The 12,504-nt window shown below is 39.6% G+C and overlaps 1 protein-coding gene across 1 annotated transcript; it reads right to left on the minus strand.

The window, feature by feature from the left end:
• Positions 1-3,201: 3,201 nt before the first annotated feature.
• On the minus strand, positions 3,202-12,214 carry NAPG (N-ethylmaleimide-sensitive factor attachment protein, gamma; the record flags this gene model as incomplete). Its single annotated transcript, XM_008946841.1, has 12 exons — positions 3,202-3,480; positions 4,608-4,737; positions 6,450-6,529; positions 6,975-7,053; positions 8,030-8,100; positions 8,813-8,879; positions 9,002-9,111; positions 9,531-9,561; positions 10,097-10,114; positions 10,462-10,546; positions 11,371-11,438; positions 12,177-12,214. Coding segments are annotated over 12 exons (927 nt in total), but the record flags the coding sequence as incomplete, so codon positions are not given.
• Between the last annotated feature and the right edge of the window lie 290 nt (positions 12,215-12,504).

Consider the following 12,504-nt stretch of genomic DNA (forward strand, 5'->3'; position numbering starts at 1 on the left):
CCTCTTGACCCTACTCCTAAGCTTTGGTTTGAAATCAGCCAAAAACTATGACCTAAACAGCAGTAAAGTCACTTAAGAGATGTTCTTGCTGGACAGAAAACACCAGTTCTAAAATAAGCCTTGCTAGAAATGGATGCTGAAGTTCTAATAGCAGCTCCTCAGTTTCTGGTTGTTTTAGTGTGGGCACCTCTAGTCCAAAAGCACCCACAATGCATCTGTCATGGTCAGCTTCAATACTCAGAATGAATGAAATGGGGTGAAGAAGCCACAGTTTGGACACCACTGACTTTCAACACTCAAACCTGAGCCAGCAGGACCCCAAGACTTAGTCCTTCATCACAGAAATACTTTGGTTGGAAGAGACCTTCAAGATCATGGAGTCCAACCATTAACCAAACACTGACAAGCCCACCACTGACCCATGTCCCTCAGCACCACATCTCCACGGCCTGGAAACCCCTCCAGGGGTGGGGACTCCACCACTGCCCTGGCACAGCCCTGGGCAACCCTCAAGGGGGAGAAATTGTTCCTCAGGGCCAACCTCAACCTCCCCTGGGGCAACTTGGCTGTTTTCTTTTGTCCTTTCTCTTATTCCTTGGGAGAGACTGATCCCCACCAGGCTGCACCAACCTCCTTTCAGAAGTTGTTGAGAGCCAGAAGGTCTCCCCTGAGCCTCCTTTGCTCCAGGCTCAGCACCCCCAGCTCCCTCAGCTGCTCCTCCCCACACTTGTGTTCTATCACCCAGTATCTATGATCACAGTGTACCTGCAACGCTTGCTGACAAGACCTGCAGACAGAAGGTCCCACACCAAATCTCCCTGAGATTAAAAAGAAATCCTCAGGGTTTCAGTTTCCAGAAGCTGGTGCTCAGCAGAACCTGAGGAACGACAGGGAAAAGCAGCACAAACATTTTCATTTCAAGTTTTATTTCTCACGTCGGGGCAACACATCGGCCTCTTCTCAAGAGGCAGCATCTGCAGAGTGATGACAAACACGTTGGGTACTCTACCACACCACAGAGCTGGGAGAAGAGCAAAGGAAGCAGAGGTTTCACACTGCACTGGGGCACATGGGGTCTGAGGTTACAGCTAATGGAGAGATCTGATTCCACAGACAAGTGGTGTTGGCCATTGCTCAGCCCTCATGCACGATTTCATCTCATTTTTCTTTGTCAACACTGTTTTTTGGAAGCTTTCTTGCTGCAAACAGCATCTTCAGCTGGAAATCACTTCAATGATATTTACATGTGTGTGCAAATTGCTTGGAAGGAGAGAAACAAACACTAACACATAATATAAGGAGAGCTTCTACAGTTCAACATCTACGGAGAGGCAGTTCACATCCATGGCCTAAAATAAGTTATAGAAAATAAACTCTCTCATTTCCAGACACTTCCATCAATGCAGATTTGGTCTTTGCAACAACATTGCAATCAAAGATTAAGATTCTACTCCCCAGATTCAAGAGAAGCCCTTTTTCAGTTCCAATGGCAGCTTACCACGTTTGGCAGAAGTGGCTTTTTTGTCCCAGATTTTCCACACTTGGCACAGGGAAGAGAGGAAAAAATTGGGGGGGGGGGAAGACACTCTTGTACATCTATCTCATTTTTTTTGGCAATCTGGAAAGCATGCTTTAAGAATATAAAGGGTCAAGTTTCCTTTTTCTTTTAAGGGCCTGTGAGTGTGACAAGCACAGTTTAAATGCTCCACGAGGTCTTTCACAGAAGCACCCAAGGCTCCCATTTTTCTCCTGCATAAGAAGTAGACTCCTTGGTAGCATTCAACCAAACTGATTCCAGAAGGGGAAGCTGCAGGAAAAGCTGGAAGAAAATGAAGTGTTCCCAGTGCTCCTACATTTGTGATGAAGATTCCCCCAAAAAAAATGTGCATTGGTCACCTTCATGGACAAATCCAGAAGGCAGTGAACAGGGGAGTTGCTCCAATGGTGGAAAAAGGAGTTACAGGCAAGTCTTCATGTCTACTTGTCATCAGAGAAGAGCAACTCAATCCCCAAAATTCCTTTTAGACTGCTCTACAGAAGAGCAAAAACTTCTACACCCATCATTAATAAGAGAGAAATGAGCTGCTGGGCAGTGAAGAACTACAGGTGTGGTCTCACACAGCTTTAAAATCCAAGCTGATTATTGTTACATGATACAAAGAGACTTTTATTTTTTTGCTTTTTGAACACCTATTAAGTTGAATTGTGTAGTTTTCACACTCTTGGGGTGTTGGTTACTCAACTCTGGGCATCACACACAGATCCCAGGGGGATTCCAAAGTGGTTTCAACTCAGTGAGGAGCTCAGTGAGGTTCTTCAGAAGAAACACCACAGGTATGACTTTCCAGGGTTGCCAACTCTCAAGTGTAAAATGGTCAAAGGAATTTTAAGACTCTGCAAAACACATGATGACTTGCAACCAAATAAAAATGGAGAAGACACATCAGAATTTGGTTACTTTGGATTCTGAGCTGGTTTGTAAGAAATAGCTCTTCTGTTCTTTGAAAATAAGAAAGAAATGTCTTCATTGACTAGAACATGAACACTCAGGCACTCAAACATGTCACTGAAACGTGCCACCCAAAATTTTTGTTAACTTGCAATGAATATAAAGCTCTGAGGATAATTTTTATCAGACTGATCTTTGGTTATGACAGTTTTCAGGAACACTGCTGAGAAAGGTTATTTCCAAAGACTTTGGGTCAAGACTTTAGGTCAATAAAGTTCTTAAGATGAAAGATATGTGCTTTTAAAATGGCTAAAGGAGGTGACTTAGTATTTCCCACACCCACAGGGATACTGCCTGAAAAGAATAAAGCATTAAAATAATATTCTGCAGTGGAGTTTGAACTTGTGGAAAATAAACTGACTGGAAAATAAACTTCCCCATGTGCTTATACGACTGAAAAATCCTGCCTGGCACAGTCTGCCTGAGATAAATAATTGAATGATCATGTATTTAACTCAGAAAACAACCACAAACATATTTCTGGAAGCACAAAGTGTCAGCTGCTGAAATCCAGCATTGAAAATTTCATACTGCTCTCCCTACTCCAAGTGCTTCTGGTGTTTTGGTTTCTTTTAAACTGTGCTTTTAGGAGAAATTTCTCTCAATTTTTTTCCCCTCAGGGCCCTGAGGAAGCTCCTGCCAGGTAAGAAATGAAGTCCAAAGATGTCTCAAGATGACAGGTCCAATCCTGCACCCAGAAGCTGCCAAGTCCATCTCAGCATTCCCACATGACAATTGCAATGAAGTGCTGGTCAGTCTGGTACCTTTGGAGATGCTCAACGTCACAGATCAGTCAGGGATCTAAGAGAACCCCTCTGCAGCTAGCACAGCCCACCAGAATACTCATCCTCCTCCTCCTCAGCGTGAGAACCTGCTGTGGCTGGGCCTCTTGCTTTGTCTTGGGCAGCATTGGGTGATTTCTTCTTGATGCCACCTCCTGGGACCACCAGGGTGAGACCAAGCTTGGCATACTGCAAGAAGAAGAGAAAGTTCATTGCTGTGCCATCCCAAGAGCAAAATCTGTCTGGATTCCACTGCACACAGCTGCCTGAGGCTCACAACAAACAGGCAGGTGACACTCAGTACAGAAAACACATTGATGCTGCTGCCCAAGTAAATTTTTCTAGCTTAGAATAAGCCTAACAACCCAAAAAATGAACCAATCTCAAGCCTAACGTAGAAAAATGAACCAACCTCAAACATTCTGAGCATGGGATGTGATGTCTATAGCAATATTATTTATTAGAGAATGATTTGGCCACGTTCTACAGCTTCTGTGATTGAAGCTTTATGTAAAAAGTAATTTTTCAGTTCAATTTATTTCATTTTTTTAGTAATGTCATCATAATAACTCATTTTATTAATAATATTTCAGTTCAGTTTCAATTTATCAGCTCTGCAGATGTGAGTACTAGCTCATGTAAAGTGCCTTACAAATGTTTGTCAGTAAGACTAGTGCCCTAAATTTTACTATTCATTTAATTTTAAGTAAAAAAAAAAAAGTAAATTTAGTCAATATTCCAAAGTTTGGCATGGATGGAACTCTCCTTTGCTTCACACCTCTCCTGCCCTTACACTTCCTATAATTTACAACTTAAAAAAAGGGGGTGACATTCTTAAAATCCAAAAATCTTTCACTAATTAGTAATGAATTGCTAATTGCAGCTTGCTAATGAATAAACATTGAGAAACATTCAACAATATCATCCTACAGGCATCATGTTCTTTCATCTTTCTGCATGTGCATCAGCTCTATGGTTATTTCTGAGATGAAGCCTAAGCACCAAATTGTTATGCCAAGCAGAAGGGAACTGAATTTTGGACAACTTGTTAAAATTCAGGAAATCCACAACAAACTGCTCTTTCCTCTAAGCCTCCCCACTATCTGAAAGGCAGAATGATGGGGAATTGGCAGGCAGCAGAGTGAAAGAATATATCAAGTTCACAGGCACTGGGTAGGATGACAGGTAAGTCACAATAAACACATGGACCCTGCTCTTCTTCTTTTCCTCTATTAGATAAAATAATAATAAATCCCAACCTGAACAAGAAAAAGGGGCTGTAAAAACAAACCCATCCACAGGAGCAGCCTACTCACATCGTTGTCCATGTATTTGAAGAGTGGCAGATTGCAGACTTCAGAAACCTGATCCTGATCTTGCTGGTCATACCCTTCTAGAAGTTGCTCTAGTGCTGCACAGTCTTCACTGCCATTAAATCCTGGTATACTGCAGGAAATTAAGGGTTCATTTAGGGCATTTCAGCAAGAGAAGCACAGAATCCTTAGGTTGGAAGAGATCTCTAAGATCATGGAGTCCAACCATCCCCCCAGCACTGCCAGGTCCCCACTGCCCCGTGTCCCTCACCCCACATCTCCACAGCTTGGAAACCCCTCCAGGGGTGGGGACTCCACCACTTTTTTGGGCAAGAAATTGTTCCTCAGCTCCAACCTAAACCTGCCCTGGAGCAACCTGAGGCTGCTTCCTCTAGGATCCATCATCTACCTGACACTCAGCTACTCTACCTGTAAATGCTGCTGATGAGAAGCAAGCAGCTTTTAAGAATCTGTTGAACTCCTTACTCCACAGAACTGCTCAGAACCACCTTGATTTCTCCAGGTCCATGGCTCAATACCCATAAAATTAAACTCTCAGCAATATGTCTGCATGCTGAGAGTAACACCATGATCACAGTCAAAGCAAAAAGGGAATATTTGAATTTTTCCCAGCAAGTCAATAAACTCTTCCTCTACTTCACATGCAAAAAAAATTCTGTAATGAGTTTCTATATATAAAACACAAGTGGAAGACTTGGCAAATACAAGCAAGATGCTTCAAGTTTGATCTTGCAAAACTCTTCCTTAAAAATAAAGCACAATTTCAGTTACACATATGTTCAAATCATTTCACTAAAAACACAGCTGAAGTGAAAATATGTTGTTTCAGGATTTTGTTACTGAAATCCCAAAGAAAGCTGAAAGGGGAGAGTTACTGGGAGAGCCTCTGGAGTCAAGGTTAAACCCAAATCCAGATTCTGACACCAGAATTTTCTCCTGGGTGTGCATGGAATGCCTTCTTCATTTCAATATATCCAGCTGGCCTACTTTCTGCTTCCTAAATGATCTTTCAGTTCAATCAACTATTTAATTATTACAAAAAGAAGCCATAAAAGTAGAAATGTTGCTTTTCTTCTGCCAGTGGACAACGATAGGAAGATCTTGTAGATCAGCAAAACCAGAAATGTTGTTAATTCACATGCTCTAAATTTTAATTCAACAAAAACAGGCAGATTGATCTTTCCCTCAGTCTAATCACCAGACTAGGTCATTAATAGATGGTACTGGGATGCTGCTGTTGGATGTTTTGAGGCTGCATTCTGTACTTCCATCCTCACATTGTAATAAAACATGGTAGTGACAAGTTGAAATTTCAAGTTTTTAAGAGCCTCCATACATGACATGGCAAAAAGATTGGGGAAAAAACATGAAAATTCAGAGTGCCACATGCAGAAATACCCATTTTTAATCCTCAATATTTGTTTACAATAGCTAATGCACCTCTGTTCCATTTGGCAGAGCTCAAAGGGTATCAGTAAGGCAAGAAAAACAGCCACAACAGTATTGTGCTCAGCTTTTAACAAGGAAAAAAAACCCTCTGGGAAGAGCTTCTCATTTCCATCTCATTTCACCTGCCTCACAGAACTACTTCTTTATGACTCATCTTTTTTGTGTAGGTTAAGAAAAATCACCAGAGTAATTACAGCTAAATCTGTTAAGAGTGAAAAAAACTCCTGTTATTGGATTGTAAGTCAACACAAGTAGAGGCTTCAAATTTCTTGACAGTGCTTCCCTTGCTCCTTTGCAAGAAGAGATGTGTATTAATGAAAGATTCATTAATTATAAATTAGATTCACAAAATTATAGAACAGGAAGCAGACTTACCTGTAGCTTTCCCTCACACACCTTTCTGCAGCAACATAATCATTTCTGTGCAGATGAACTAAGACTTGAGCAATAGTTTTCTAAACAAAAGCAAAAAAACAATGGGATGATTCTTTAGAAATCAGGTGAGGAAAATATTTGGCTACTCATATTTTGCATAAAAAAGGTGATGATGATCTGTAATGATTTTAAGATATTGGCATGAGAGTCAGAACAACTTGGTGGAAAAGTTGTAAGCCATCTCCTCAGCTGGTATGAGACAGATTTATCTCCTGGAACACTAATGAGCTGTTGCACACAGTAACATGGTTTGTGGCTTGTTATTTTTAATGTGTTTGTAGATAACAGCACCTTATCTTCAACATTATAGGAGTGAAAAAAGTTGGAGGTTGGGGAAACAGGCCCTACCACAACTTCTCATTTAGCAAGAAATATATCCCAGAATCAAGAGGTACAGATTGTTACTTGTTGTTTGTTACCCAGAAAAACTTGAAATGCACTATCAGAAATTCTCTTAGAATTTACCTTGTAGCATGTTGGGTAGTTTTCAATTTCTTTATAAATACTTTTTTCCTTTTGAAGGGACAATGCAGCTTCATCTAATCTAAAAAAAAATCAAAAACCAGTCAGGAATATCAGTGCTGGGAACATGACATAACAAACCTGAGGTTAAATGCAAAGCATATAACTAACACACTGGCAAGTCAATGGGAATAAAGAGCAGAACAACTAAAAAATCAGCAGTAGATCTTACTAACAGAGAAGGTAAAGAAATACACAGTCAACAATTCCTTTTGTATACATACAGGCTGAGAACATAGCTGGTATTCACTCACTATGAAGTCAAGTAACTGCTTTTGAGTTAATAATATTCTTTTAATCATCATATTAAGCTTCTAGAAATTAGCAATAGCACCTGAGCTATAAAGAAGCAGAGCAACCACATCCTTCAGATGTTCTGAAGCTATGCTGACTTGTTTTCACAGAAAGACTTTTGAGTTCAGCTGCAAATTCCCTTTTCTGACTACAATTCTGCAGTGCCTTAAAAGTCGAGTTAGAAATTCAGATAATTTCTTGAAGGAACTTTTCAGTGAATCAAGTATAAGCTGAACTGCCAGTCAAGGCTTGGTGCTAACAGCTGAAATAAATCCCCACTGAGGCTCCAAGATACACACTTTTTATTAAGAAGTCCAGACTCAGACTGTGTAACCAGATTCCTTTCCTCAGGTTAGTCACCCAACGAAATAAATATATACTCCACAGCTATAAAAGATTTTCAAATACTTTCTATATTAGGGCTGAAAGGAAAAAAAAAGAAATAAATAATCCTGAAATAGGTTAAGAATTGATGAAAATTGTCATGTGTGCTTTCTAGCTGTCCAACAAAGGCCTTAGAGCCCAGAACACAAACCAGATGGTTCCTGCAGGAACATGCCACATCCCACACGGAACTTTAGCTTCAAGTGTCTCTCAAAGAAGAATTAAATAACAGGATAGAAATCCAACAACAGCAATGAAAAAAAAAGGGAAATAACTATTAAAGATCCCATTTTTTAAAAAGGAAAGGCATAAAGCTGTACCTGCGTCCTCTGACTAGAAGCCTTGATGCCTTCCCTAACATTTCTAAGGCTTGTCGTAGACGTTCTTCATTCTAGAGAAGATGAGAAAGAAATCAGGCATTTGTTATTAAGACCACTAGACCTTAACTTTATGTTAATTGTAATTTAGAACAACTGGTAATTATCACATTGACACACTCAAGGGCAACAGGGAGAGTATTGGTGCACCCAAGTCTCCCAGCCAGCTCCTGTATGGATCTAGAGGAGCATCCACAGAGAGTTGCTCATCTGGGAACAACTGATGACAGAGAACTGCACCAAAGGCAGCAAAAAGGCAAATCTTCTGATTGTGGCATGGGTAGAGCATCAAGGAACCTCCTTTCTTCTCTGCCTTCAAGGATTTCCAACTATTTTAGGCTCCAGCTCTGGGCTGCCCAGCAAGAGGCACAAAACTCAACAACAAAGTTCAGATTGGGTTGAGAAAAGGGCAAAGCAAACGGACTCCATTTCTGTCACCTCCTCCTCCACAGCACAAGAAACCTCACTGAGCAACTTCATTGCTCAGCCACTGATGTGAAAAAGACAGAAAAAAGAATTTAGAAGCTAGTCTTGGGCTTTTTCTTAACTTTATAGCTCAGCCTAAACACCCATTTATTTGTCTTTGTGTGTTTTCCAGGGCTGGAAAACTCTTTGCTGGTAGAAAAAAACAGAAGAAAACAACCAAAAAAACCCAAACCAAACCCAAAAAACCCAAACCAAACCCAAAAAACCCAAACCAAACCCAAAAAAACAAACCCTACTTACTTCAAACACTGATGCTGCTTGCTGGTAGAGCTGCACAGCCTTCTCTGGGCTCACATTTTCTATTAACCTGGAACAACCACCAAGCATTTCAGATGAAATGAAAATATTTTTGACCTAAAAGCTCTGAAAAGAAAGAAAAGCAAAGAGCCAGGCACGTTGTGTGTGCATTCCCTGATAGCACAGACTCACTTTCCAGCCCTTTCCAGAGCAATAGCTGCTGTATCTGGTGTCCCATTCTCCAGGTACATCATACTGGCCTTCTCAATCAGCTGAACTGCTTCAGGGAGTCTCTGCATCTCCTGCAAAATCAAAGCAAACCCTTTTTTATTTAGATTGGAGTTTTTTTGTTTAGAAATTGGCAGAGGGAGTAGTCAAAGTTGGCCACTGACTCTGTAAAATTCACTCCCAAGTCTCAAACTTTCATGTCAGGCATGAATTTGTGGTAATTTAAAGCAGAAGCAGCACCACTCTCCTCTTCCCCTCCAACACAAGACCCTCACCTTTCCTTCTATTAAAAAAAACCACTTTTTAATTTTTCTTTAACCCAATTACAGCTACCACTTCCTTTACTTCCTGAGGGTATTGGTGGTGACAAAAAAGCAACAGAAAAATATCCCTTTCCTATGCAATTTGCTTACATATTTGTACAATGTTCCACTCCACAATATTCCTCACTAGAAAACAAAACCCTGAGTTAAAAACTAGTAAATGAAAATACCTTCAGCATCATGCCAGCTTGCTCATAAGCTCTGCAGAGAAAGAAAAACAGTGATTTAGTTCAGATACAGCACATTTCAGCAAGCTGCAGTCAGGCAGCAGAATTTGACATCACTTTGCTGTCAATATTTAATGCTTTGAAGATCTTTCAAGTGTTTTATTTAATGAGGCTGTGCATGGGCAGTGTCATCATCCACAAATGAAGTATTTCAACCACACTCCCTGCTAAAAATCTATTCCCATGATGTGACCCACAGGCATTTTGGGGATTGTCATTATCTGCTTGAAGTACTCTTTAATGAAGCATTTCTTTACAAGCTCAACAGCACAGAATTCCAAAATTCATCTATGAAAAATTATTTTACATCAAAAGGTGCTGAAGAAAGTCAAAATCATCATTTCTTCAGCTGGCCACTGCAGGTTTTCAGACCTTCCTAGCCCACAATTCCATTAAAGTGATTATGAAACAGCAGAATCACTTGAACTATAGCATTTATTATAGACAGTTCATGCTTGTACCATATGTTAGCAAATTTCTTCTGGATTACTCAGCACCTCTGTACTTACTTGGCAGCATGGAAGAGACTGAGGAGCAACATTGTCAAAAGTCAAGGACAAAAGCCACCAAAAACAGGACACAGAGAAATAATTAGAGCACAAATCCTTACACAAGCACTAGTTTCAAAGCAAGGAATCCCTCCAGGGCACATCAAACCTACTGTATTTGGAGGCAAGGTGTCCAAAAGAAGTATTTCTAAGGATAGGATAAATGCAACACACCCAAGTGTAGCTGCAGAAGAGTTCTTTAGTTTCCCTACTGACAAAAATGCCCAAATATATTAAATACACCTTCTACCAAGCCCCATTACCCCAGACTGAGTAGTAACTAGTCAGCTTCTTGGAAAAGAGAATAATCATCCACAAAAAGATACGCTTTATTGTTCTCATGTGCCTCAGCTTCCCTCAGACAGGCTTCCCTTGCCTGGTCATACTGCTTGGCATTCTTAAAAGCAACAGCTGCAAGAAAAAGAGAGAAAATTCTGATGGATAGCATGTGGTTTTCTTTTTTTTTTAAATCAATTCTCAAGAATTTAGCCACCTAAAGAAACAGAAGCTTTAAATGAATGGTGACAGTGGAGCAAACTCTTCCAAAAATATCCCATGAGGGTATTTTTTCAGGCTTAAGTGAGTAGGAATGCTTAGGGTAAGAATCTAAAGGAGTACAATAAATTACCTCTACAACTATTATTACATATTAAATTGATATTAATATCAAATTAGTATTCCTGTTATTATTACAAAAAAAAAAGAAGAAAGTAGTTTAAAAGCCCAAAAGAGGCCAATTAGTAAGAATTTTATATTCAGTGTGACACTTGCAGTGGAAAAAAAAGGAGGAAAGGGACCTTAATATGCCTAAAAAAAACCCCTCTCTACCTTAGTGAGACAGTCATTGCCAGGTCATACTTTGTAAGATGAGGAAAAAGCAAAATTTTAAAACCAGTTTGAATATTTGTTGTTTCACAGGTAAAGTCACAGGGCTTGGGGGTGGACAAGTCAAACAAAGAAAGCTTTATTTTTATCCCACATAGTTATATACAAAGTAGAAGTTGTAAACTTAAAAAAAAAATGTTTAGACAGCTGCTCTAGATCTCCAAGTACAATCTGAAATTTATTTCACAGTGCTACTAAGAGTGTTTTTTGTTGTTTCATCTTACTTTGTCTTCAGACAGTTTCACCTACACAGCAAGGTGTCAAAAAAGATGTCAAATGTGATCAGGGATTAAGCTTAAAGAATACTTTGAAACCATAAAGTCCACAGTGATATTTACAGCCATACATACCTGCCTTCCCATATTCTGTAGCTGCACTGTCATAATCTGGCTTCCACTTCAAGAATCCAGTTTTTAGACTAAAATAGAAGAACAAAGGCCCGTTAACAATTAGTAAAGAGTTTATGTTTTACCTTCAGAGCACTCTTAAAACTTTAGACTACCTCTGAGGAGGAGCAATTAACTATATTATGGTGGCATTAATAATGTAAACACAGTAGTTTAGCACCACAACACTTGGCAATTTTTTTTTTGTTACAGATCACAAAGTTTCCAGTGTTCCTCTACAGTAATTTTGCTGCTAATTAGCAGCCTCTCCACTGCACAGAGAAATCATCTACTTCACCACACGAAGTCTCCCACATTATTGAGCTCTCTATAATAAATGGTGACATTAAATGATGCCACGTGCACACCCAGGCACATAAATAAGGAAAAATATACACTGCAAAATGAGGTGAGTCATCAGGCAACGCTGATTTTAATAGTTTGGCTTCCTCCCTTCTCAAACAAATATAGAAATTACTGCAACTTTAGAGCCCACTTCTATATTTGCTGGGAGCAGATGCAATACATGCTTAATTTGGAAAGTCAGTTGTATGTAGACTCCATGTGAGTCTGGTCTTACTTGGATGCAAGCCACAGTATGTAACTCCAAAGCAAACCTTCACATAACATTATTTTTACCACAGGCAAAGTCTCAACTGCATCAAGCTGAAAGGAACAATGTTCCAATCTGCAAACAAATAGAGGTTTGGGAACCTTTTATTTCAAATGCTTCCCAGGATAAGCTTAAAATGAATTCCACTGTAAGATACTCTTGGTTAATCTGAGCAAGATACTCTGGTACACCTTTATTTTACTTTGAATAGGTCTCTCCCCTAGCATTTTATATTTTTTGGGTATAATTTTATTTGTTTATACTTTTAACCCACGATTTCCAGGTGGCCTGTCACTCTTTTTTTACTCTGAATAGGTCTCTCCTCTAGCATTTTATATTTTTTTGGGTATACTTTTATTTGTTTATACTTTTAATCCACGATTTCCAGGTGGCCTGTCACTCCTCTTCCTAAAATTACAGGATCTTTGAATTAGTTCTATGACATTTATACAGCAGTCTGTGAGAGTACTTAATTGATATTTATA

Source organism: Merops nubicus, unplaced genomic scaffold, assembly GCF_000691845.1.
Source record: "Merops nubicus isolate BGI_N331 unplaced genomic scaffold, ASM69184v1 scaffold8709, whole genome shotgun sequence".
Classification (NCBI taxonomy): Eukaryota; Metazoa; Chordata; class Aves; order Coraciiformes; family Meropidae; genus Merops; species Merops nubicus.